Source organism: Bombus pyrosoma, linkage group LG2 (genome assembly GCF_014825855.1).
Source record: "Bombus pyrosoma isolate SC7728 linkage group LG2, ASM1482585v1, whole genome shotgun sequence".
Lineage (NCBI taxonomy): Eukaryota > Metazoa > Arthropoda > Insecta > Hymenoptera > Apidae > Bombus > Bombus pyrosoma.
This window is the reverse complement of record NC_057771.1, coordinates 10,691,591-10,717,465: the sequence shown is the minus strand read 5'-3', so window position 1 is coordinate 10,717,465 and position 25,875 is coordinate 10,691,591. Positions and strand designations below refer to the sequence as shown.

The following is a 25,875-nucleotide window of genomic DNA, read 5'->3' as shown; positions in this document are numbered from 1 at the left end:
ATCAAATATTTTCTTACGACCCACAAGTATCAGCATATTCAGCTCCATAGTTGGCTCTATACTTCGTGGAATGCAATATTAATACATATAATGTTTGCTCCAACTACATACTAAGAAGGTGTTCTATATTCTATCTATATCGGAGAACAAAATTTTTTCGCTACGCTATGCGGAAAGACCTATCATCCTATTTTAAATATTTAACGCGGAGATCCGACTCAGGTCGTAGACCACCACGGACATCCTACGATATTTTTGTTGTACAATTTACAGCACGATTATAAATGTATGGAATGTAAATGGAGAAACGTTTGCTGTGACCTGTTTAAAATTCCTGCATTCCCTCCTTATTCCAGCTCGTTCTTCTTTTATTTCACTTTTTCCTCTTCCTTTCGTTCCCCCTTCCTTTTCCTACGGGTATCGCCATTCACCGTAAAAAAAAAAAAAAAAAGAAAAATGCTTCTTTTCGGCGGAAGTACGCTGTACCATAAGCGCTTTAATAACAGGCGTTGGAAGCGCGTTTATGCGAGACTAAAGGGAGGTAGTCAGTTTCGCGCCTGTAACCAGTAATTTGCATAAAACAGGTCAGTATTTATTGCAGCTTCAAAATGACGAAACTTTGCCCACCAAAGTAATTCCTTTTTCATATCGTTCGTCCTCCTCTTCTTGTTACCGGACCGAAATTATAAGATAGAAATCAGCCTCGATACATATCTACATGTATAGTGGTTCACGAAAATAGTAGAAAGGATACTTATCGTAGAAAACTTCCATGCGTATATTATTAATATTGTAATGAGATCATGGCTGTTCTAGATTATATCGGTGAAACTCAGAATCAATTTGAAAATGTTTATGGAAGTTACAAGACGATGTATCCGGTAAAAAATTAGCATAAAGTGTGAACAACTAATTTTAAACATATAACAAATATTAAACTGAATATTGATGTTTATCAATATAATGGATTAATCGTAGAAATACTTTTCTGATCTCTGTGAAATATAGACTTGCGCTAAATAACTCGTAGCTTCTATGCAGATTTCTAAATTTCTTCAAATTTTACTTATATGATACTCGCTTCTGTAATTCCCATTAGAAGATGACAACTTTTTTTATATGGCTCAATACCGGACTAACTTAGGTATGTCCGATCGTATTAATAGACTTCGTTCAACTGTGAACGATGGTAGCGAAATCGTCGACTTCTTTCACGGAACAGTAACCTCCTTTAAAGCAGCCATAGCATCTCCGATGAAATTGTAAAACTCATTGCTCGTACTTGATGCTTGTTCTTTCTATATCAGCTCTTATACTCGTGTATCCTATACCCTTTAATATAACCACTATACGTCTGTTAAATAAATAAATAAATAAGTAGATAAATGATGACAATGGTCAAATTTCGTTATAGCTTACTCATGGAATCTGAAAATATTTTCTATCGTATCCCCATACGATATATTCATAGAAAGTTTCTGGAAGTATCTACATGTACTATTGTGAGCCGTTGTAGGTTCACATCCTGCAATTTCATCCCCTAACATCGGGCTCGTCGGAATTATCGAGCGCGAAACATAACGAGCAGAACGAAATCCCTCGATTCGAATCGTTCCCTTTTATCGAAGGCCGAAAAAAAGTGGTAGCTGGTTTTCATAAGCTCCAGGAATGGTAGGGGAAAAGGGGCGGAAAAAGAGTAACATTCGGAGACAGAAATTTTCGTGAATGGCCGAGCGTTTCCTGCGGTGGTGCTCGAAAAATCCGCAATATCCGGTGTATTTCGACGACCCACCGGCTAGTGTAAGCATTTTAATAACAAGCAAGCGACGCGCGCGCGCGCGCGAGTCTACGTCCGTCGAGATACGCAGATGTGTTTGTGCACCTCTTCCAACGATGCCCGCCGATTTGCATGAAATTGAAAGCCTCTTGGCGGTGCGCCGCGATCGACGTCCGCCGCCTCTCGTTAGAATGGAAATCGCGGATTGAAATTTTCAGCGGCCGGCCGCGCCTCCTCGTGCGTGAATGCGCCCGGTCGGATACGTTTTTCCGGGCGCCCAGGGATCGATAGGATGCGACGCGTATTCTTCGGCCGAAGAATAGCGGATTTAGACGCCTCGCTGAATCCCGTACTATTCGAACGATTTCTCTCGCTGTAATTTACGTTTTCGTTTTCCTCGAGAAAATTCTCCCCATTTAACGTTATTGGATATTTTAGCAGTATTTGGACGTCGAGGATCGGTTAATTTTACAAATCCAATTTCGAAGTTAATTTTTTAACTTAACAGGCGATTGGTATTTTCGGTTCTCTCGTATCGAATTTTCATTTAGCGCTGTTCGTTGGTTTTGGTATAAAGCGAAATTTGATGATTTTGCAGCATAAATTTTTGGGTTAATTTTTTGATAGCAATTCGTTACTTTATTTCCCTGCTTTTTACCCCGTGTTTAATCTTCATACCTTAGAAGTAGCAGATTTGCCGAGTTTAGAACTCGTTCTTAATTTTTATTTAATCATATGTTCCATATCTCTAAAATAAATGGAACATGTATGTGGACGTTGATGACTCACTTTAGAACTCGAATTTCAGGTCAACTTTCGGGCTATGATCTATTTGTTCCGCATCTATTTCTATGCTTTCATTTCTCACGTCATTTGGTCGTTAATATTCTGAGAATAACATCAATTTGGATATCGATGTTCTCGTTATTCTACTAAATATGAGACGAGAAAAGTGCATTTCTTCCAAAAACGAACTAAATACAGGGATTTATTTACAGTGTCGTGTCATGAATTTCAGAACCCTTACAGATACATATAATAATACACTTTAACGTGTAGTAGTATCCAAATTTCTCTATTACAGATCTATTTTATCCATAATTATCTTACACGAAATATTTGGTTTCTTATATCTAATACTTTCCTCAGACCTCATCAATTACGTAAACCATGTTCAGTTCTTCCTCGTAAAAAGAAAAAAGGTAATCTCATTTAATCCGTACTAAGTAATGGAAAAACCATGCCGGGTTGTTGCTTTAAATAATTATCGCGGCGGAATATCGATCTTCCTTTAGAAATTTCGAGACCGACAGACGTAATATAGGTTCTTCCTCGTAGCTGGGAATCGAAACTTTTCATAGTGATACAGCCTCGTTTTCATCAGTCGCAGGGGAACATCGAGATCCCGTTACACGATACGCTTTCATTTTCTTTTCCCTTTTTTTCCCTCTTTCTTTCTCTTGTCGATGCCGCGAGTCGTTGAACGCGCGACGCCGAGATTAAATCTGATTGGAAAAACATCTCGCGATCGAAACGCATTGGCGTCTCACGCGGCTGCTTTGAAGATCAGTATTGGTATCAAAAACGACGTCGTGTATTCTGTACACCGTGTGACGTATTTATCTCCGTGGGCGTGCAATCGATATACATTTATAGTTGGGCGTCGCGCTATTGTAAGATGGCCAGGTATGACGTATAAAGCAAGTTGCAAAAGCCGTTGAAGAGGATCTATCGTAACACGACACATTTACGCCGGGGAACTGCATCAAACGCGCCGCAATACGGTGTTCCGCAATGCAGCGTTGCTAGACGAGAAAGAGAGCAATTTCTCTGGCGTATTATAATATGAATCGAGCGTACCGAACGTTTCTAGAAACCGTTGCCCTATCTGACCTCGATTTCGAGTAACTGCTATTTCCATGTTTCCGGAAATCCACCTTCTCTGTTCTCGTAATAAAATCCTCGGTGGAACGGCAAACGTCGGAACGTCCGACTATTAAACGTGTCGATCCACTTACAGATTTTCTCCGATATCTGTTTTTGACGTAGCAAAACAAAGACTGAATTCTTTTAGTCTACTTTTAATATTATGGATAATCCATTCAATTTATCGTTGAAAACGTATTTCACAAACTCAGTACAGACACATCGGAGAGGGATGCCTATGAAACGCGGATAAACGCAGAACAGCCTCGTCGCTCGATTTGATTTAAGAGCATCAAAATGATCCGGATTCGGTTTCCTCGGGGCGCGAGAAGATAAAAAAAAATATGCCGTTGACCGAGTTCAATTTCATCGTAGTTAAACGAATCGGGTCGAAAGGGACCAGGGAAGGGGGGGGGGGAGAGGTATCAATGTCCTGAACAGAGAAATAATCCAATTACGTCTATGGCAGATAATCGATAAGCCGCAATAAAACTTCGATCCGGGGATAGTCGTGAAAGTTTTATCGGCGAGGAAAACGCGGTCGACGAGAAACCGCGTCGCTCGAATGTAGCCGCGTATGCGCGGTCTGTGGATGCATTCGTTGCATTATTTAAGCGTTTGGAATTATAGTTGACCAAGCTCGGCCCACTAGCAAGCGTCCACGAGTATATTACTCGTCCCTGACAACGTGGTCCACTGTATACTCGATATTACCACCGCACTGGTACGAGAACAATGTGTCGTTTACCTTTTGCCGGTGCCTCCCTATTGTACCTTGTAGCTGTTTCTTCGTTAGACGCTGTTGAAACGTTTGTGTTTCACGGTAGTTGTACGGTACTCGCGATGCCTATTCTCATTAACGAGGTTCCTCAAGTTCCGTGGCCGACTATGTACTGACCGGCTCTACTTGCGCTACTAGTTCATTAGCAACCACTCGCAGGTTAAACTTGGGCGCCTTGGAACTGCCAGATTCCATCGAACTGTCGTGCTTTGATTCCTATATGTTGTACGTGTTGTCGGAAAATCCGTATTGCTCGATCTTGCCATTATCTTTATCTTCGAGGTGGACGATTTCGATTCTTTCCGTATCCGTTCGAAGGGTAGCTAGGGTCAAAGCGAACATACGAAATCTAGGACCGGATCAAAGAACGATAGAATAATACGCGTGACCTCGGTTCGGAGGAAAATCAGAGGATACACGGAGGTATATAGAAGCGGGATTATGCGTTGATATCAATTGGAAATCTTGAACGAGGAACGCCCTGGTTTATGTCAACCCTCTGTTTCGTCGTGTTCTTTATTCGACACGTGATCGACGATAATGTCGCGGCTCGAAATTCTCCGTGAACGATCGGTAGAAATAAGGAAAGCAAGACTGTGTTGCAGGTAACGGCGTTAAGGGATTACAGGGGCGCGAGGACGTCTGCCAGCCTATCATAAATTTCCACATCGTATATGGGGAGCGTGAGACGTGACGGGCTTGAAGATACAGTGACGACTGCGCGGAATGCATACGATATCACTCGTCTGTCACCGATTCGATTTCGTTTCAAGGTCAAGCAATGTTCAGCTCCCAGGTGAAAATATTCGAAGCTAAGAGAAGAGAAGAGCAGAGAGGAATTTTCGTAGTCTGCTTCAAGAGACAAAGAATGCACAGACCTGGGGATATATCGCGTGAAAAATGCGCGGGATAGTCCTTAATAAATTTCAAATTATAAAAATCCTTAACCATAGCCGTTGAGTCATCATTTTTAGACTCTATCTAATTATATTCCTATTTTGATGTCGAAATCCTCCTTTTCCCATTGCTCCAAATATGCTGTAATAAAATTGTCTACCAAATAAATGTTTGATCTGGATAAAAAGTATCAGTTTTCAATGTAAATTACAACGTCTCAAGAAAACGTTCGTTTTCTGTCAGTCCTCCTGCATCGAGTTCGAGACGGAGCGAAAGACACGGAGCGTCAGAGAGTGTGGACCCTCTGTTCGGTGATCCTGACGGAGGTTGCGGTTGCGAGGGTGGCAACGAAGGAAACTAAAGGCGAACACTTCGAGGGAATGAGTCGCGGCTAGGCGGGGTGCCGGCTCTAAAGAAAAGCTGCCCTAACAAAGGCGCCTTATTTCACGCCCAATGTATCCCGCCTCAGACACGATCGTTAAGATACCTATCCTAGCGAGGTGCGAGTTCCGCCACTTTTAGCCTCTTCCACGATACCTTCGTTCCCTCCTCTCTCCTTCGTCTTCCGACCCTCTCTTCTTTCTCTCTTTTTTTTCACAGAACCCTTGGAAATGGTTCGTTCTTTCTCACGAGTGTGTGCGTTTCGGCTTCGAGTGCTCCGGAGGGTGTTGTCGAGGTGACTTACAACGCTCCCTGAACGCTGGCGCGTGAATTACCCGAAAACTTTTTCCCATCTTTTCTACTTTCTCCTCTTTTTATTAAGTACAGTAGACGTTACGCTGTTTCGAAGTCGATGTAAAATAGAACTAATAATAGCGTATCTGCCGGGGGCTTTTAATCTGCCACGGATGTATCGTCAGAGTAATATCAGGGGCTAAGAGAAATATAGGTACATGTACGATACGGTTCTATGAAAATTTTAGGACTAAAACTTCGTTATTTCATTATATACAAAAAAATAAGAAAGAATTGAAATGTATCGAACAGAAATCGAAGAGATGATAGAGAATGATTTTTATTACGAACTCTGAAACTCACTAATAAAATAGATCTTTGATGTCGTATCACACATTGAATTACATGATACTTCTTTATAGTTTTCGTAGTATGAATGATATCAACGAAACCGATAGAGCAAACTTACAGTTAAGAGTATTTTCTGTCCCTCTCTCTTCCGTCTGTGCCAGTATTATAGAGGATGACCCGCAATTCACAGGGTAGTTCGAATAGCGACCGTCGCCGTTTCTTACGGGTTTACGCTTCCTGAATGGGTCAGATCTGGGAGGGAATTTTATCAGGATACAGGGATATGCCCATTACGAGACACCGCTTTGTACGCCAGGTCGCGATTATGCGCGCATATTCAACCCTGACGCGTGTGTCTGTCGTTGAAAAGGTCGCGTTGCCCGCACGTATCGCGACACATGCTCGCCGCCGCACAATAACCGGGCGATAATAAAAATGAAAAGGCGCAGGTTCCTGGCGTACGTTAACTCGATAGCCTTGCTATGGTTCGAAACCGGCGAAAAGTACGAAAGACACGAATGCATCGTGGTATAGGTGATTTTTTCTCATTATTATGAGGATTATTCGAATTACATAGAAAAAGTCGAGGTTCTTATACACTCACAGCTACAGGAATATGAAGCAAAGACATAATTGTCGAAATATTTCGTAGATATTCTATGTGTACCACTGGAAAATACTGGAATAGTCGTTGTATGTGGTTAAGCATGAAAAAATATTATGTAATAAAGGAAAATATAAATAGGAATATAAAATAGGAAAGGAAGAATATGAAAATTTACTAAGAACTGCATGTAATTGAAAGTTCTGGATCTAAACAATTACTAGTTGTACCAATTGTTTCGAGCGGTGAACATAAATATTGGAGTTTTGCTAAGAACGAACGACGTTTTAAGATGTTTGACCGAAAGTCTTCTATCATCCCTATATTTCCTGCGTATCAATCCTACGTAATCCCTGACCTACCCTTTAAAAGCAGAAGCCTAGGTAGTCTACTGACAAATCCACTAACAGGCCCCTAATGGAACGCTCTTTTCCTTCTTTTTCTGTCCTTTTTTTCCACAGCACCACAAAGAACATCGATAACGAGATATTCGCGTAATAGCTCGACGAATAATGCCCCGAAGAAGGGAACAACGATAAAAATTCAATTATCACTAGGGAACTGTTGGGCCACGGATGTTTTACATCGCGCGGCTACTCGACGGTAATCGGTCCATTTGCCTGAGCACTCGGTCTACCGGTATGGCGATGAGATGATTGGCCAAAAAAGCGAGAGTAAAATGATGCATAATAACGGCGAACAAGCGTAAGTGAATACGAACGGCGATGCTGATGGCTTCCTGGAGGGAAGACGGCCCTTCAACCCCGATGGAGATTGATGCGGATTGCATTAATCTACCTCTGTCTGGCCTGTCCTTACTACTACTATCGCCAGGGACTTGCATCAGTTACTAGCTCTATGACCAAGCCAGTTTTCACTAGACGAAGAATAATGCGGATATATTAAGCGCGCCGGATGGCCGGTATTCTCGTCCTTCTCTAGCCTTTGCTATGCTTTAGGAAAATATATAATCCAGACTGTGGATCGTGCACGTCCAGCTTGGTACCTCTGCTCCGACCGCGCTCTATCGGCCCTTCCTTCCGTTCGGTAGCAAATTTCCGCTCTCTGGCGGCACGTCAACGTTGAAACGCGATTTGTTCGCTTTCGAGCGCGTCGAATTTCACGGATCTCTCTCTATCTCTTCCTCTTCTACTTTCTTTTATTCCTTCCTAGATTTTGTCTTCTTTTAAAGAGAAAATAGGAGCTCGTTGAAGAGGATCTTTTCAAGAAGAAATTCGCAAGACGAATGGCGGAGACAAACGCTGTTAATTGATAACATTGGCATCTCTTAAGTCGTTCCTTTGATTTCTACTTTTGATCGTTTTAGCTCGTTTCACCGTGTTACTTTCTGTTTTCCTGGTAGACACTCGGATTTTCTCAACTTTCGTTTCCCTCGTCTTTATCTAGTCCTCTTTTGAATCGAATCCTTTGAATACCTGCTTTTCCCTTTTGGCTTACCTTCTTTTGGTTTCAAAGAATCAGGAGATATCCTTCTGGCGGAGGAGAAGAGAAGCAGTTCGTTGCCTGTCACCTAACTTTCTCTCATCCCTCCCAGCGGCACCGTCAGAGTGGAACAAGGTTAAGGGTTGTAGGCGGAGATTCGACAGAAGTATGAGAGATAGCGGCAAGTACGAGCAAAGTTTGTCGCAAGTTTAGATGAAGTTCAATCTCTGAGCCAGGCGGTTGTTGCAGCTCTCTACTCATCCGTCCAACGACCCCTTTTTCGCAGGCTTATCGTCTAATATCCCACCTCGAGGGCCGGAGGTTGGAACGAAATATCAGGACATTTCGCGTCTAGTCCCATCACCGTCCAGTTTCGCTTCCTCTGTTCTGCTGATAGTTCGTCCAGTTCGCGCTCGTTCTTCTCTCCCCTTTGACAAAGCGACCGACCCTCGAAATTGCACCGACTCTTCCCCAAGCCATTTTTCCTAGCCGAATGTTACCAGATACCGTCTGGACACCGGATACGGTGACGAACTTTTCATCGTAGAACTTCTGCAATCGCGATGGCCATTGGAGTTTCCTCTTAAAGTTTGGCGTAAGCGAAGATGATCGATGCAATGTCTTGGCGATCTTGCGGTGATGACGATGCAATACTGAGCAGGATTGCATTTTTAACTTCATGCGGCTGAATGTGCGCCTCAGTGGCGGCATTCGAAATTTCTCAAACTACAAACGTTTGTTGCTTCGACTAATTGATCGAAGAAAATATGGCAATCGCAAAGAGTTAATAACGCAATGTACATGAGTGTAATCTTATGCATGCGTTCTTTGACGAACAGAAAATGTTGCGAAGACAGTAGCTACATCGCGTGTATTTCGATATTTAGTGAATCAGCCAATTCAGTTCTCCGCTCTTATGCTTCATTTCGTAGAAAGATAGTTCGTCAGATGAACAACTAAAGTGGAATCTTCAGTTTCAAGAAGTTTTCGATTCTGAAAGGCTCTACACAATCGAATCTACATTTCGAACATTCGATTCCGGAAGATTCCAAATATCCAATTCTGGAAAGCTCCAATTGGCCAGGACGACTTCTAGAATAGCTTCTTCGCTAACACTTCAAACTTTCCCTATCCATTATAGAAGATGAACTAGGTAAAATCGAGGCCCCATGATATTAGGGAGATCGCTTAAATTTGGGGGAAAAGTAGTCCGGCAACTTATCCTGTAACTTTCATCGTCTGCCATGTAATAGTACTGTATCCAACTAATGAACTTATCACACTCGTACAACATTCCCTTCGTTTCGACCTTAGTATCTGTCCACCATAATTTCTCGCAAAGAAGGACGTAAATCGTTTATCGTATCTGAAGCCTAACTATCGGAGTAGAGTTACTATACTCAGAACGCGTAAATGAATTGGAGCGATCGCAAGTTTGAACGATGTTCCATGCGACGTAAACGAAGTTATGCAGGAAGGTTGCGGGAAAAGATTTCGCGAACGGCAATTACCGCGGATGGTTGTCGAATAATCAAGCACGTTATTAGGTTACCGATTTTCCGGCGACGCGATGGTGACGTAGCCACCTCGGATGCATGAAATTATACGAGCACGTCAAGCGCCTAACAACGTAACACTGCGTACGTTTCAGGCGCATCAACGCAAACGAAGTTAACGTTACACCCACGATGAAAGCGGATCGGCCTGCAGGCAGGGAAATTCGCTTTTCCACTTTGCTTCGACCGTAAAATTCGATCAGTTGCGACGGATTGTCATTCGCCGATAGCTTCATTACCTTACTATGCGTCGGACCTGGCGACAGGCGTCGATTCCAACCGATGAAACGTCCGAGTGTTTGTTTATGTACTTTGCGAGCATTCAGATGCATCAGTCCGAGCTTTTTAACCATTTACTTCGTAGCAGCATCGATAGTTGCAATTCAATTCATCGACAGTTCTGATTATGAAGATTTCTTTCTTGTTTTAGCTTGGAGATTTCATTCGCTTGGAGATTCTTCGATGTGACAGTATATTTCGAATCGGTACCCTAAAATATCGATGGCGAGTGAAAAACGGTTTTCCTTTTTCCATTCGTATTCAGAATTCACGATTAATAGGAGAAGAGTGATCGTCTTCGTGGAAGGAACACGGCATCAAAACACCAGGGACGACTAAGGATCTCCTTTGGTCGATCGCCTATTGAACCCCTTCACCGTAGAACTTTTTAATTGCTTGAACTGGATGCTTCAAAGTTCGATGTCACGGTGGCGTTCCCTCTAGTCTGTTTCCTGGGTTTGCGGCCATTTAACCAAGCCAACGGAACGGTGGACTGAATTTAGGCAGCTCGAAGGGAAGACAAAGGAGAAAGAAGAGGTAATGAAGGGTGGTACAGGAGGAAGCCGTCGGGACGAGCAAGAAGAAGCCACCTTTCACGACGGAACAAGAAGTATGCGGCCTCTGCCAGACGCCAGGCGTTTCCTTAATTGCATTTTTATGTTTGTCCGGATTTCCGAGCAGCGAAAAGAAGACGAGGGTCAAAGGTACGGAAAAAGAAAAAGAATAGACCGAACAAAATGAAATGGCGAAAAAGGAGTAGTAGTTCATTAAAATACGTGTTGATTGAACGCGTCGAAACCTGGTGCAGCTAGAGTGTGTGTGCTCACAGCAGCTACGATTCTTTTTCTGCCTCATTAAACTTCGTTTTAGATAATTATTCTTTGCGAATGAACGAGTTGTTGGATGACCAAATCACTGACTCATCGACTGGTAAACTCTAACTTCGTCCTTTTCCCTAAAATTTCAGATAGGAAGAACGTATAGTTATAGCTTTCATTTTGTAGCTGAGGATAATGTACAATTGTTTTTCACGTTTTTAGCTCGGATCCTAAACGAATCCGTAAGATGTTGAAAGACGAGGCAATAGTAAGAGAAAGTTGTTAGATAACCAACGGTTCAAAATACTTATGTGACAATTTACTTATCAACTCCAAAGACTATCCTTTTAACGTCTGTCTTTTTAAATATTAATACAATGTGTAAGTTTCTCGACAGCTTTGCAACGAAATATCTCTCTCACGATAGAACACAATTTTCGATCGTTTATTGTGGATGAATCGTGGCGACAAACTCGTCGACGATCGTGAAAAGCGATGACGAAACCGGAGGAACGCCTCCAATCTAATTCCGAAATCGACGAAAAGGAGCCGCGATCGAGTTCACGGAGACCTCGTTTGCGAGATTAACGAGTCGGGACGAGACTTGGGGTAATTCCAAACATCGCCGACAAAAGGTCCTCGAGACGAAAGGACTTAACAGCTGGGCGAGAACCGGAGTGTCGAACGAAGGAGACGCGGAGAGTTCCAGGCCGTTGAACAATCGCGAATACGGGAGGGCCGGTGTAACAGTCGCGTTCGAATAACTTGGAATGGTTTGACGAAGTTGCTCGTTCGATTCATCGGTGCTGTGTTCGCTTCTCTACAGTCCGGGAAAAGTCTTAATTTGCCATGATTTCAAAAGAATTCCGATCAAATTGGAAAAATAGACATCGAATTGATGAGAATCTCTTGTTTCATGGTTTTCATCGAAGGGAGAGAGGAAAAAAAAATGAAAGAACAAAGAGGGAGAAACGACGGTTCCCTTTAAGGTGGTTCTCAACGTTTATCAGGGCTCGATAACAGCCGTGGAAGACAAAAGAGTTTCGATGAGAGTGTCGGAGCTGAACGAGGAGAAGTTCCAGTGATCGAACAAATACCTAGACCCTCCCTCTCGTGTAACAGTCGGGAATAAGTTCAAACTGGCTTGTACCATCGACTATACGTTCCTTCTGTCCGAGTCCTTTTCACGGATCCGGATTTATTGAAATTTTATGCGGTAGTCCGATGAGGTCCGACTCGGGACTTTTATCAACGATTCTGCCTGGCCGGATCTTATATTACCTAGGTACGACCACGAGGAACATTCTCAGCGAGTCGATTTCTCGATTTCGCTTCGAGAAGCCGATTTCTCGCTTATACGAAGCTTTCGACAGCCGCCCGGGAATATTACGAATAAGGGAAACTCGGAGAGCCATTGCGAGCTCGCCACCCGTTTAAAAGCAGAAACGTAATGATATTCTGATGAAAATGGTGGATTTCTGTGACGACTAATATAAATCGCGGATTATATTATGGACGTTCTGGAGATCAGACTATCTGTTTTGTCAAATCGAGTATATTAGGGATTACGTTATCGATTTTACATATGCATACAGTAGAACTTTAATTATACAAACTGATGGTAATACAAGCTGTTATTAGAACGATCGGATTTTTCGACGATACAATAACTTTATCTTCATATGATCGTTAAATATCAGAATGAAACAAAAATAAATACGTTTGCATAAAAATGTAATATTACCTTTAGATTTATATTCTAAATTTTCTGAATCGAAATTACGATAATCGTTCATCTCTTTAACCGGTATTCGGATAGTCAGGATTTCCGACTTAAGACTATGAGAATGAAACATGATAAATTATATTTCTCTTATTTTAAAACTCTACTCGTACATGTCATCAAACTACCCTACATTTCCTACAGTTCTTTTACATTTTGTTTCTGGAATTACACACGTCTTCCTGAAGATATATTAGAATTAAACATATCTTCTGCATCACCTACTTTTAACCTATTAGTATCTCTGTATCTACCTGATTGTTTTCTTCTTTTCAACTTTTATCAAAAGTGGATTTATCATGTTTAGCCCGTATGATTTCCTCATTTATGTCTATAATATTTTCGTATGTATCCAAGGATTTAATCACGACCACCTTCTCCGTTTCATATATTATTCGCGAACGTGAATCCGTATTTAATGTCAACGAAACGAAATTAGTGAATCTCTACTCACCCTAGGTTATGGTTGTCGGTATTGTCCGGTGCGTCCTCTGTCACAGAATCCTGTGTGAGTGGACCTTGAGTGACGTCAACCCCCATGCTGCCTAGATCCAATGTGGCGTACGTTCTGCGGGCTTGCACCCTCGTACCACCGCCTCCGCCGCCACCGCCGCCGCCGCCAGTTACTTCGCCGCTTCTGCCACCGTTTCCGACCAATTCCTGATACAATTCATCGTACAGAGAGCTGCCGTTCTCATTGCTGTTCAAAGCATCGTCCAGACGAGCTGGGTCCAAGTGATAGTTGGGATTCTCAAAGGAGAGAAGACCGTTTTCTGAAACACATTGAGAAAGATTTGTGTGAATTAAAATTAATTTAGCAACATCGGTAGAGTTGTTAGTTGCTTAAAGGCATACGCAGGACAACGTTCATTGGAGTATTTGATCACTTCACAGTGGATATTACGTATAGGAGACATCATAGCAGGTGGACACAATATAGCGAGTTGTAAAATTCGTCGATGACTAACGTTTACAATTTCCGATGGCTACAGTCACAACAAGTAATTTCAGAGAGATTTGAGAGTAAACCGAGAGATATATGAGAGACGTACTAGAAGTGATAATTTATATTATGGTAGTTTCGAGTTTGTAATTCATCGTTCAATTGCTAAGGACGATGGACATTTATTTGAAAGAACTAAGGCAGGATCTAAGGAAAGAACTTCCACTTATTATACTTAAAGAAGTTATCAATTAAATGGTGAACCAAGTGATAATTATACTTATTTTCGGTCAAACTAGTGTTAAATTATAGCGCATTGCATTTTATAAAAACAGGAAGGAAACTTTCCTAAAGTACAAAAAGATTTGATCTCGATGTTAGAGGGTTAAAATCATTGAGCAATAGTTCTAAATTTATTTTTAGAAGGTCGCCCGACTGTTGCGTGAGACTGTTTTTGCAAAACATGCGTCAAACCGGCACGCGCATGCTGTTAGTCGTGAGACAAGAGACTATCGGTAGATTAGAAACGGAGATCAAAGTTTAGTTTCGCAAGAGCCTAAGATAGACGTAACCATTGAAAGAGAAGTATATAAAATATTATTGCGTATATATAGAAACTGAAGCGTTTTAGTCGTCTGATAAGTTTGTTTTTGACGAAGATGTGATGAAAGCCCGGATACGAATAACCAGACGGTCGATAGTTCTAGTTTTGGTGCCACTCGTGGAAAAGTGTGGTTGACGTTACGATAACGAAAGCGTCACGAATTCTTCGTGGTATAAAACGCGAACGAAAATAAATCAACGGAAGAAAAATTGAGAGATCGTTCGAGCGGTAAATAGGAAACGAAGGGTATAGCGGATCAATCGCGGAGAGACGACCTCGCGAGTTGAAATACGCTCGAGAATCCTCGATGGGGAAGACCAAAAGTCTTCTTCTTGACGGTGTAAGAGGATTAAAAACATTGACCGACTGATCAGGGCTCGTATAGGCTGAAGGTTGGAAAGCGTAAAAAAGGAGTGAGTTTTAAGCTCGCAGTAACACAAAGAGAAAGAGGGAGAAAGAGAGAGAGAGAGAGAGAGAGAGAGAGAGAAAGGCGGAAGAAGAGACAGAGATATACCGATGATCATGATGACTACTATTTTAAACATGACATTTTATATTTAGCACGGTACGTTTACACTACTCACTGATGCTCCTTAGCAAGACGACAGTAGTTAGAAGGACGTTGTACAGAAACCGGCATAACGCATCCATGCCGACACGACGCCGGTCATATCGTTAAAAAAATCTCGCCGGTTAATCGTAAAACGTTGCGAAAAACCTCCATGTACTTATTGACAAACTATCGGGTATATACACGGTGTACAGACACACTGGCTTGTACACAGAGAACAGGCTCGAAGAATGTGTGTGTCTGGCTACGTGTACGTGTATGTATCTGGGTGTCTAAGACGAATCTCCTTGGCCTCCTTTGTCCCTTCCTTTCTTCCTTCCTTCCTTTCTTCTATCCTTGACACTCCTATCTCTTCTGCCGTCTACCTATCTCCCTCCTGTTCTCGGTATTGATTCAACCGCGGGCTTTAAGCTCTGTACTTCGAGAGCCCGAGCTTCTTTCGGCCAAATCGACGCGGAGTTCGTGTTCGACCAAAGTCGCTTGTCAAAAAACGCGCCACCTTTCGTTAGTTGCATCACTTTCCACGGATTAAATCAAGAATCGTGTTATTGTATTTGAAATAGCAACCGTAAACACGATAGAGGAAAACACTGACGAGATAAAAATATGAATGAAATTAATCGACCGGACATATGCACGATTACAAAATGTTCGATCAAAGACAAGCTATTTTTAGTTCGCGAATTTCTGTCCCATATGCCTTTTCCACGGGCCTGAGGAAACAATGGGGCCATCGACAGGAGAGATAATTAACCGATCGAATTACGCGGACGAAAGTTGCTTCTGCAACCCTTTGATGCTACCTCTTTCGACTAATTCGACGTTTGTTACGACCCTCCCCGGTTTCCATCGACTGCAGCTATATTTCTGCCCGGAACAAGAGGGTAATCAGTTTTCTCGCGTTTCATCTATCTCTGACACACGAACGACCATGAATCATCCTTGTTCGCCGATTTTACGATTCGCCACGTTGAAAATTTCACGATCGACAGAATAAAAAACGAGTTCGTTAATTTCCAGGTGCTCGACTTCATGATTATCCTGAATGTCCGATGAAAGTTGAACGACTCGAGGGGGAAGTTCAGATGAATCAGCGAATGGGCGGCATGGTTAGGGGCGACAAATTGGCCATGTGGTCGCGTGCTCGTTACACGTGCCACGAAGTAGATACTCCAGTGTTTTGTTAACATCAATACATCTCGTTATTTCGAAAGCAGCTCGAAGGAACGACGAAGGAAGTACAAAGAATGATAGAGAGAGAGAGTGAGAGCAGGGGAGAGAAAGGGAGTATCAAAGTTTTAGGGGAAAAGGAACGATTGGAAAACGCCGGAAACCCGAAGGTTGATTTTACGGCACTGCCGTTAGCAAGAAAAGGCGAACATGGCTATAGCAAAAAGAGTGGATTCGTGGTAATTGTCCGCGATAGAAGAACGCTCGTTTAGATTCCATTAACTTCTTTTCGTGAATATTTTAGCTGTGCAATCGGCTTACGATCTTTGGACGGTTAATTATTTAAAGATCGAATGGCGGAAGGAAGCAAAAGGAGAGCGTGTAATTCCTAGGTAAGTCCGATGGAAATGTGCGAAAGATTTCGTTAATTCAGGAGGGACGTCGGATGACTCAGCAAGAGGGTGGGTCGTTCGTGTACGATAAATTGGCTAGCGTCGCGATCATATTGCCGCATGTTCGTTATAGGTACAAGCGAAGAAGTGCAGTTGCAGGTGTGAGTTGCAGCTGCAGCGGTCTTTTCCAACGGACTTCGTTATTTCATGGAGAAAAGTTTCCTCGAGGTGGTCGAAGAGCGAAAACTTTACACTTATGCCGTACGTCTGTCGCTCTACTTTCACCGGGTAAAGAAAGAATGCAAGAAAAACAAGGAAGAAAGAGGACGATATCGTTCGAACGTGGCCAAATTCGTGGCATCGATTCGATGTTTGCAACGATTCGAAGTTGGTTAGGAGACCGCACTGCGGAGGAAAACGACACGCGGCGAACAAGAAAATAGCAAGCTTGTTCTCTTTCTCCTTCTCTCTCTCTCTCTTCCTCTCTCTCTCTCCCTCCCTTTCTGTTTGTAACTTTTTAAGTCACCATCGAAGTCAGCAAATTCCGCGGACGAGCGAATACCGACACGGGGCCCCCGAATAGTGCATTTCGTTATTTCGACCCCGCAAAGGAGAAGAAGAACGAGGAACAGTCTACGGGAAGAAGTAACCGGAACGTAGGTCGTACGCGAGAGTTTGAAAGTTTGGACACGCTTTCGGCGTTAGAACCGGAAGCAAGGTGATGGAAAGAGTACGAGAAGGGCGTGGGAAGGCTGAACAAGGAGGACAAGGAATAAGGGAGGGAGAGAACTCCGTCACCGCCCCTCGATGAGTCACCCTATCGATTCCTCGGTCGAGTCTAGGTAAAGTCTAGGGGGTGAAGGGGCTCTTTACCACCAACGAGTACCTCTCCCCCGCTTTTTTCCCTTTCTTTTTATCCCTTCTTCTTTTCTCTGGCCCCTTCACCTCTGCTCTTCTCGCGTTCACCCTGTCTCTCTTTCTTTCTTCCTCCGTCGACGTCCTTACGTAAGTCCTTTCCACGGAATATTAACTTTCATGGGCGCGGAGCAACCTCCGCCCCACGAATTGCAGGGGTCACGTATCTCATAAGTACCGGAGGCGATTGACTATGTCCGTTGAGCATTCCTGGGACCGAGGATAGCCATTTTTTAACAGGGCGACGCAATGCAAACCAATTTTCCTGGAGGTCGATCGACGATAATTTGAATATCCAATGTCTCGATTGAAAGTCGACTTCCTCCTACAATTTTCTCAGACGGATTAATTCGCCGGTTAGAGACGGAGGAAAAGAAAAGGAAAATGTATGCCTTGTTTGTTTCGTTTGTAACGGAGTAACAGAATAACTCTTGCGTTGTATAATACGAAATAGCAGCAGAAAAATCCTTCGCGATCTACGTTCCATTCTTCTCGTTCACGGCTCACCGCGATAACATTCTTCACGGGCCGAGAAATAAAGTGATTCTCGACCCCATGTTAACCCTTTCACGGAATTCAACGTTTATTCGAGACCGGCCTTGCGATTACGCTCTGGGCCGGCTGTCGATGCTGCCCGCTTCTTTCACAGCCCCTTCTGGTTTTTTCCCTTACCCCCATAACAATAGAGTTACGGTCTTAAATGTTTCTCGCACGAGAGACTATAGAGAATGGGGTGCGAAGAACCAAGCACCGTGTCTCGTTACGGCGAAAAAAGGCCGAGGCAATTTCAAAACCCATCGTTAACTTTTACAGCGCGCCGAAAATGTTGGCGGACCTTCGAAAAGGTTAAGATTTTTTCAGGTAATGGCGTCTAACACTGTCTTCTCCCCTATCGTTGAATTTCTATTCGTCGCCTGTCCGAGATACTCATAGCCGATCATCGTGTTCTCCAAATATCCGAAAGCGGTCGAAGTCGATGTCCCTTAAGCGATCGTTAAAAGACACATTCGAAAGACAAATTTATTCGAGATTCTGATACTTCCCTGTGTACGTACGTACGTATATGGACGTGTAACAAGACGACGGAGCGAAGTATCAAGATATTCGAGAGGGAAAATTGAATGCAAACGATGAAACAACTCAGAGGACTATTCACCGTATTTTTGCTACATTTCCATTGCTCGAAACGAAAGTCGATGAGAAAGAACGACAAGGATAATGTTAAAAAAAAGAAAAAAAAAAACGAGGACAAGAGCGGGAAAGAAAAAAAGCGACGAAAAGAATCAAAGAACAAGAGCATCCACCCCTCCCTCTGCGCAACCACTCTTCTCGGTTCCCCCGTTCATTTTCGTCGAACAAGCTACGAACAATCTCGTTCGAGGGCAATTGGCCTTTCAGCCCTTTTTTCGCTCGACTCTCGCAATACCGTTTCCCGGGGATGTACGTAACTCTGCATGATTACGTAGATTGGCTTCACAGAAGGATGCTTATGCGTATTTTTTGTCCCCACCCAGTGACGAATCGTCGACTATATCCCGACGATCGAATCACGTATACTGTATACTTTGGAAACGGTCGGCCCGTTGGCGCTTAGACGTCCTGGCGCCATTCACCTACGGCGCCGCACGCAACCCTTAAACACTATTAGCCGCGCCATACCGCCTCCAACTAGTCTCTAACCCCGCCTGTTCTCGCCAACAACGTCGACCTCTTCCGTACGATCTTATCTGGCTTCTCGATACCGTTCAACGGTCACTCGGAGTGGACCAATAAAGTCTTCCGTTAGACTATAAAGTCATCGACTTGTTCTCGTTATTTTATCGAATATCTTGTTTCGATACTATAATCTTGGTTCAGGATGTTTCACTGAAGCACGTATGACCGTTAAAGAAAATTGATGCATTGCATGATATTATTACCGGATAATTGCGATCGATAGACGACGATAGTTCGACGTGCTTCGTACCGTGGCTCGTCAATGATTTACGTCGTGTGGGCCGTGGACTGGACAACGATATATCATTCTCGTACTACGTCCACGCGGCGCCTCGAATATCCTGGTAACTGTTTTTTAATAAAAGCAACACGATCGCTAAACCATCAAGCATATTCGACCTTTTGCAGTTTCGCGAGTGAAAATTTCGATCGTATCTCGTGTGACATGATCGGTAGTTCCAGTGATTAATAATAATACGTATAAAATGGTGTCTTTACTAGAAATAACTTTATGACTGTCGTTGGGGAAATAGACGTAGAATCGAAGACGCGCTCTGTCTGATCACATACTGACCGTTTTCATTCAGAAATGTTAGCGTCAGTAACAATTCGTAACTCTACTATGTTTAATAATATGTAAAAATGTCGGCAATAAGAAGGTGCGTTTGATCAGCTACTGACCATTTTCACTTAAACGTGCCAGCGTTGGTAAAAGTACGCAACGCTCATGAATTGTTGAATATTAAATAGCAATACGTATAAATTTCGTCGCTGAGAATGGAAACATAAATTTCGGATGAAAGGCGTGTTCGTGTCTGATCAAGCACCGATCGTTTTCGCCTAAACGTACTAGCGGCAGTAGTGGTGGATAGTAAATCCTTTGTTTAATACATTCAAATGTTTAGTAACAATACGAATAAGATAGTATCTCCGCGCGAAACACTTGAATTTTCATCAACGAGAATAGGGAAGCAAAGTAGATGGGAGACGCGTTCGTGTCTGACCAGACACCGGTCGTTTTCACTTAACCATGCTAGCGCCAGTAAAAAGGGTCATGGGTCGGTAGTTAAAACCTTCCTGCTGGTTTATGGTTCGTGTAAAGTAGGGACGTTCAATGAATATGAATAAGTGACAGTCTAATTCGCAAAGTATACCTACACGCGGATGCCAGGCGTCTTTTTCAATTCGTCCTTTTGGCATCCGGTTTCAAACAGTCTGCTACTTAATGCCCCAGACGGCTACTTTTCCCGATTGCTATTTGCCGATGCGTTAGCGCGCGATTTAATGAAGAGTAAATGCTCTCGACCCAAGGACGCTTTCATAGAATTTCTTTCAACTCACGGCTTTACTCTCCTTTCATCAATGGAAATGTATCATTTGCAGTATTGGCGTTTGAAAAGCAGAAAATTATCAAATTTAATATCTCCTGCGCGATAGTTTGAACGAGTCAACGACGCGGCGTTATATTTCTGGTCATCGAACGTTTCGCGTGTCTCGTGAGTGACATGGCTTTCAAAAGGGTTATCGAATTTTGGCGATAGGAATTCAACGGAAAGAGGTCTGACGAAACGGATTTCTTCGTGACGATGACAGCTGCTTCGTCACACGTTCGACTCAGGTTGATGATCTGTAAAAATAGCCGTTCCCACGCTTAGTCGCTCGAAGAACGTCGTAGCAGGAGGAAAAAGGCCACGGGTTGATACGTATACGTAGGTACGTGGTATGCGACCACGTCTGTACAGGCAGCGCTAAAAACGGCAACAAAACAGAAGTGACTGAGTCTGGCACCAAGCCATACGTCGCGGTAACGCTGACTCGAGCTATCGATCTAATCGTAAGTGGTTCTCCTGTCTCGCGTGTGTGTTACTGCAGAATTCCGCGTGCGAGTAATTGCCATCGACCGGTAGTTTCGACGTAGAATTGAGATTACTCGATTGGAATGCCCGGTGACAGGCAATAATTTTGTGTCAGGTCAAGGAAGAGCGTGTGTAGCGAAGATTTTGGGTGTTTCTGACGTGTTTTCATAGGGAGAAAATAACCGTCTCATGGACTAACGCATCGTAGAAAATATTAGGCCGGCGTATGTAAAGCGTTGCTTTTGAAAACATACAATTACGCCGATACGTAGCTTGTTTAAGGCATAAAATATTTGGTTAAAGTAATCTCCGCGTAACTCGACGCGCTTTTCCAATGTCCTTAGACCGTCGCAAATAAATTTATGTTTCTAATTATTCGTGGCTTCGTTTCTTTTCGAATTTAAGCTCATAAGAAAATTATCCTCGGATTTTTGTTACGAATCTTCGTAACGTTCGATGTATATGATTTTCAACAGATATCTTCATCTTTGGTATGGTTGATCGACAACGGGATTACGTATTTCGTAAAATGTAAACTTCAGAAAAACATTTCGCACGTGGCAATTTAATAAATAGCTCGTATCCTTTCTATCAGACGATCATTGATATCTTCGTTTTATGAAAATTTCCGGAAGCAATCCTTAACTTTATACAGCCGCAGAGAATTTTTTATCCTCCGTCGAGACGAATCCTTAGAGAGAAGGGTACTGCTTCTTAAGGATTCCGGCTGATCGCTATTAAGACGAATTATGCAAATCTATGCGAACGTCAGAGCAAAGTGTGGCTGCGTTTCAACGTAAGTCAGAAATCCAAGTTTGCCTGTCTTCGTGTTCTCCGGGCACGAAGGGAGAAAAGAGCGAGAGGAGAGACATTCTAGAAACTAAGACAGAGAGATAATCTAATTTGACTGCGTCTTCTGGTCTGCTTCGTTCGTCAACCGCCATCTTGAAACCGTTCGATGTACCCGTTGGATGCGAATCGATATTTCAAGGACGAGCTGTCGTACGCAAAGTACTTAACGACGATTTACCGTAGTTGGCGGACAGAAAGAAAGATCGAATTGGTATTAAGAAAACATCGAAGGAGGAAGAGAAGAAGATCATCAGGATACGGTGGAATAAAGAATATCGAGTAGACGTTTTGTAGGTCCTATTTACCTTTCCCGTTGAATAATTTAACTCGTGTCCTCCTTGATACCAGCAATACTCTGGAGGACAATAATATCCAGTTACACGTAGTGAATTATGGCGCAAGGAAGAAAACTATTCGTCACTTTGTATTCTTTTTATTTACAGATCTTCGGCGGAGGATCGGTTGACTCGAAAACGGCGATACGTGGCGCGAAAGTTAAGCGAATTCGTCTAATTACAAGATAGTCTGGAAAGTTCGAAAGGTCGTGCTAGTTATCAGAAACCGTTATACATGTCGTCGGCGAGACAGAAGCTGTCTGAGAAGCGCGAGTCGCGAATCTGTATATTCTGAAACACACAGAGATGCGGTACGTACAGACGAGAGGAATACAATTGCAGAGCGACGACTTTGAGTGTGCGCCATCACACGAACGAGCTTGGGGTTCGTCCTCGTTAGATTCGCATTTAGATTAAACTCGGTGCCGCGGTAATAACCTAAGTTTGGTCATCATTTTTTCCTCCTCCGGCGGCACGATCGCACTCGAGCAACTCCTCTTGGTAATTCCAGGCGGCCCGATTTCGGGCAACGAGCGTTGCCAACTTCTGGATATTCGGTTAGAAAGTATGTCGAAGATTTCCCTCAGGGAATCGTATGGCGTCGATCAACGTGTTTCCAACGCGATTTCTCGTATAAACGTCCACATCTTTCGAACGAGAATCTTCGCTCGGTCGGTGAAATGAAAATTCGACGAATTAGAAGAGGATTACGGATGATGGAGACCGATAAATCCTGAGCATGATGCAATTTTAACGCGTTCCAAGAGGGAGGTTGCGTGCTCGCACCACGATCTAGGAGCTTTATCGCGCTTTGCGGACGCGCTCTCCATTTCGGATCGTGCTCGGTTCACGGGGAATCGTGTTGGCATATGTACTTAAGCGGCATGAGACCGAGCCATTTCGTACGAGCGGCAAAGCCGCCGGCTAGATATTTCTGCCCGTACTTTCGATCGGCCATTTTTCACCTAAGATCCCAACGCACCATAAATCAACTCCCCTTTAACCTTTTATGTACCGAAATCCTGCAGTACTTTCCCTTGTCGTCTATTAAGCTCTGCGCTTGTACGACTATCTGCATTTTTAACGTAACGACTTTTAGTTTCGTTATTTGAGTAAGTAACGTGCTTCGCTAAGCTGAATGGAATTTTCACGATACTTTTTTGCTGAAACGTGATTTAGCGCGAGATTACAGCTTGACAATTTACCGCTGCTAATAAATACCATTGCATAACGGTGAAAAGTCTGTTAATGAAACGAACAAAATTTTACAAATAAATTCTACAAACTGTACAAGTTATTCGATTATCGTATTTCAGGAAAAATTGTAATATCGTAAAAGAGAAGTTTATAATCTGCAACTTGTAATTTGCTGGTATTATTTGCCGGTGAATCATCGTGCAAGTGGACCCTCGTCTTATCTACTATTCACGACAGAAATATTTATCAAAAACTTTAACGTTCGTATTTCATACGAAAAGTGACTAACGTCACGAAAAGAAGGGGGTTTTGACTTCAGCGATACACAAGTTGGCCTTGTCTGGTTTCTTACGTGCCTTAACCCCTTAATGTCCATCGAGCAGCACGTACACGTCATACAAGCGGCTTAGATACATCTTTAAAGCGCGCCCGTAAAACCGATATTGCGCCGGTTTCTGGTGAAATTTTTACCAAGGAAGGAACCGTCGTGCTGGCATCCGTTTACCGTTTCCGCGCAATGGCATCTCGACTAATCCTTTTAACTACACAGGCAACCGACTTTCTCCGTGGCGTTACGTTTAGTTTACGACATGCCGGTTTTATTGACTCCGCTCACCCTTCTTCTTAGATACCGGTTTATCGTACGTTTGATCTCCCGAGAATTTTCCGGTACGATCAATATTGCGGAATAATTTCTGTCGTTCCAAAAGTGCGGCTCCCTCGAACGGCCGGTAAACCGTCCAACGACGCATTTGGTACGCGTATCAGCCGTTTGTTTATGGCGCCTTTCCTTACGACGACGACAGCGGCGATCCTATAGATTATGTAAAGAGAACGTAACAGACTCTAGAACCAGTGGATTACAGGATTATAGGGGAAACGCTGGTACACCTCTTCGACGAAGAAACTATCCCGGATTACAGCTGGGTGAGACGGGGCTTTGATTATCTCGTACACGCTACCTTAACACTGTTGCATTACGTATTAAACGAGAAGCGTTGCAATGTTCGGACAGTCCTGTTGCGCGTACAGACGATACAATCGTAATTCGATTGTTCAACTGAGTAAGTAGCGATAACACTGGCGGAACCACGATGCTCTCTTCCGATACCGAAACTACGCTAAAGGAATTGCTGCTGTCCCCTTCTAATGACGTTTAACTTCCGTACTAACATAAAATGTACGTTTTGTAGCCACCTTTTAAGCGTTTAGCGAGTCTAATACGCATCAGCGATAAACTATGCGATTTATCGCATGCGGTTAGAATTTTTCCAGAAGAAGAAAGTTTACCTGGAGTTCGGGAGAAAGAAACTTCTCGATTAGCGAGAGCGGAGACACGCCACTAATTACGAAAATTGAAAAATACGATTTTACTCTTTTTTTTTCAGTTCTGTTAAAAAATTTATACGTATTGGATTTTAACGCGAGACGAATTCCGCATAGAAATTCCGCGAATCGGGATAATGGTAGCTTCCGTGAATTTCATATTGTTCCTGTAACGTAGCGTTTAAAAGCCAGACGCTACCGCGTCGTATATAATTTTAGTCGCGAAACAATAATAATTTCGCGAAAAAATATTCTCCCTCCGGATCTTCGCAGTGAATTTTCCGGCCGGGCTTCGGTAACAAGAGTCGACGTGAATTACGTGGGAAGCGGATGAAACCCGGCTGGTATCGTTCGCAAACCTTCCGCCCGCACGAAACCAGTTGCAAGAAGCTTTCCCGAGGCGAATTTTGTTGTTGCAAATTTTCCCTGTTACATCACCTGCGGTAATATCTGCCGCGATATTAGTTATTGAGCGACAAAAAGGTGTATCGATCGGAAGACAAGTGCGATCACAATTACGTTCGAGTACAGATTACAAAGATACTTTGCCAAAGGATATGAGGAAACTGTTATCGAGATGTGTATATGATCCTCGAAATGTTATACCTAAAAAGAAAAACTGGAATTTAAAATTCGTATTTGCATTTAAATTTGAATTTTAATGCTAGTTTGAATTAGAACTTGGAGCCATGATTTTCAATTCGAAGATTTATCGCTGAATTTGTATTTGAACATCTAAATTTGGATCTGAATACAAATACAATCTTCATGGGATGAAGATCATTTTTCAAGGATTTATCCCTCGCATTAGAAAGAAAGAAAGAAAGAAAGATAGGGCGAGAGAGAGAGAGAGGGAGAGAGAGAGAGGGAGGAAGAGTTGTCAAACAATATTGTATCGGGGCAGAATCGTTCAAATATTTGCACAAACATTCGTGAGAGCGTAACTTCTCCACTTTTTCCCATCTATATTGCGTTTAATCTGGAGAGAATTGTCTGTTCTCGTTGGGAGATCGGGAAGCAGGCATTAGAGGTGAAACGAGGTGCAATATGGACGTTGGTATCGCTCGCAATCCTTTCGCGGTGGAAGGGGTTATAAGGAGATTTCCCT

At 43.0% G+C, this 25,875-nt stretch overlaps 1 protein-coding gene across 11 annotated transcripts in view; it reads right to left on the bottom strand.

The window, feature by feature from the left end:
* Positions 1-25,875, bottom strand: part of LOC122574501 (protein Fe65 homolog) — a 149,268-nt gene that overhangs the window by 46,927 nt on the left and 76,466 nt on the right. For 10 of the 11 annotated variants that reach the window (XM_043742192.1, XM_043742201.1, XM_043742182.1 and 7 more), the window contains one exon: positions 13,345-13,663. In XM_043742192.1, the coding sequence (XP_043598127.1) occupies positions 13,345-13,663 (319 nt within the window). Of the gene's footprint in view, positions 1-13,344; positions 13,664-15,021; positions 15,178-25,875 lie in introns of those variants that run through there. The other variant, XM_043742239.1, reaches the window with a different exon arrangement.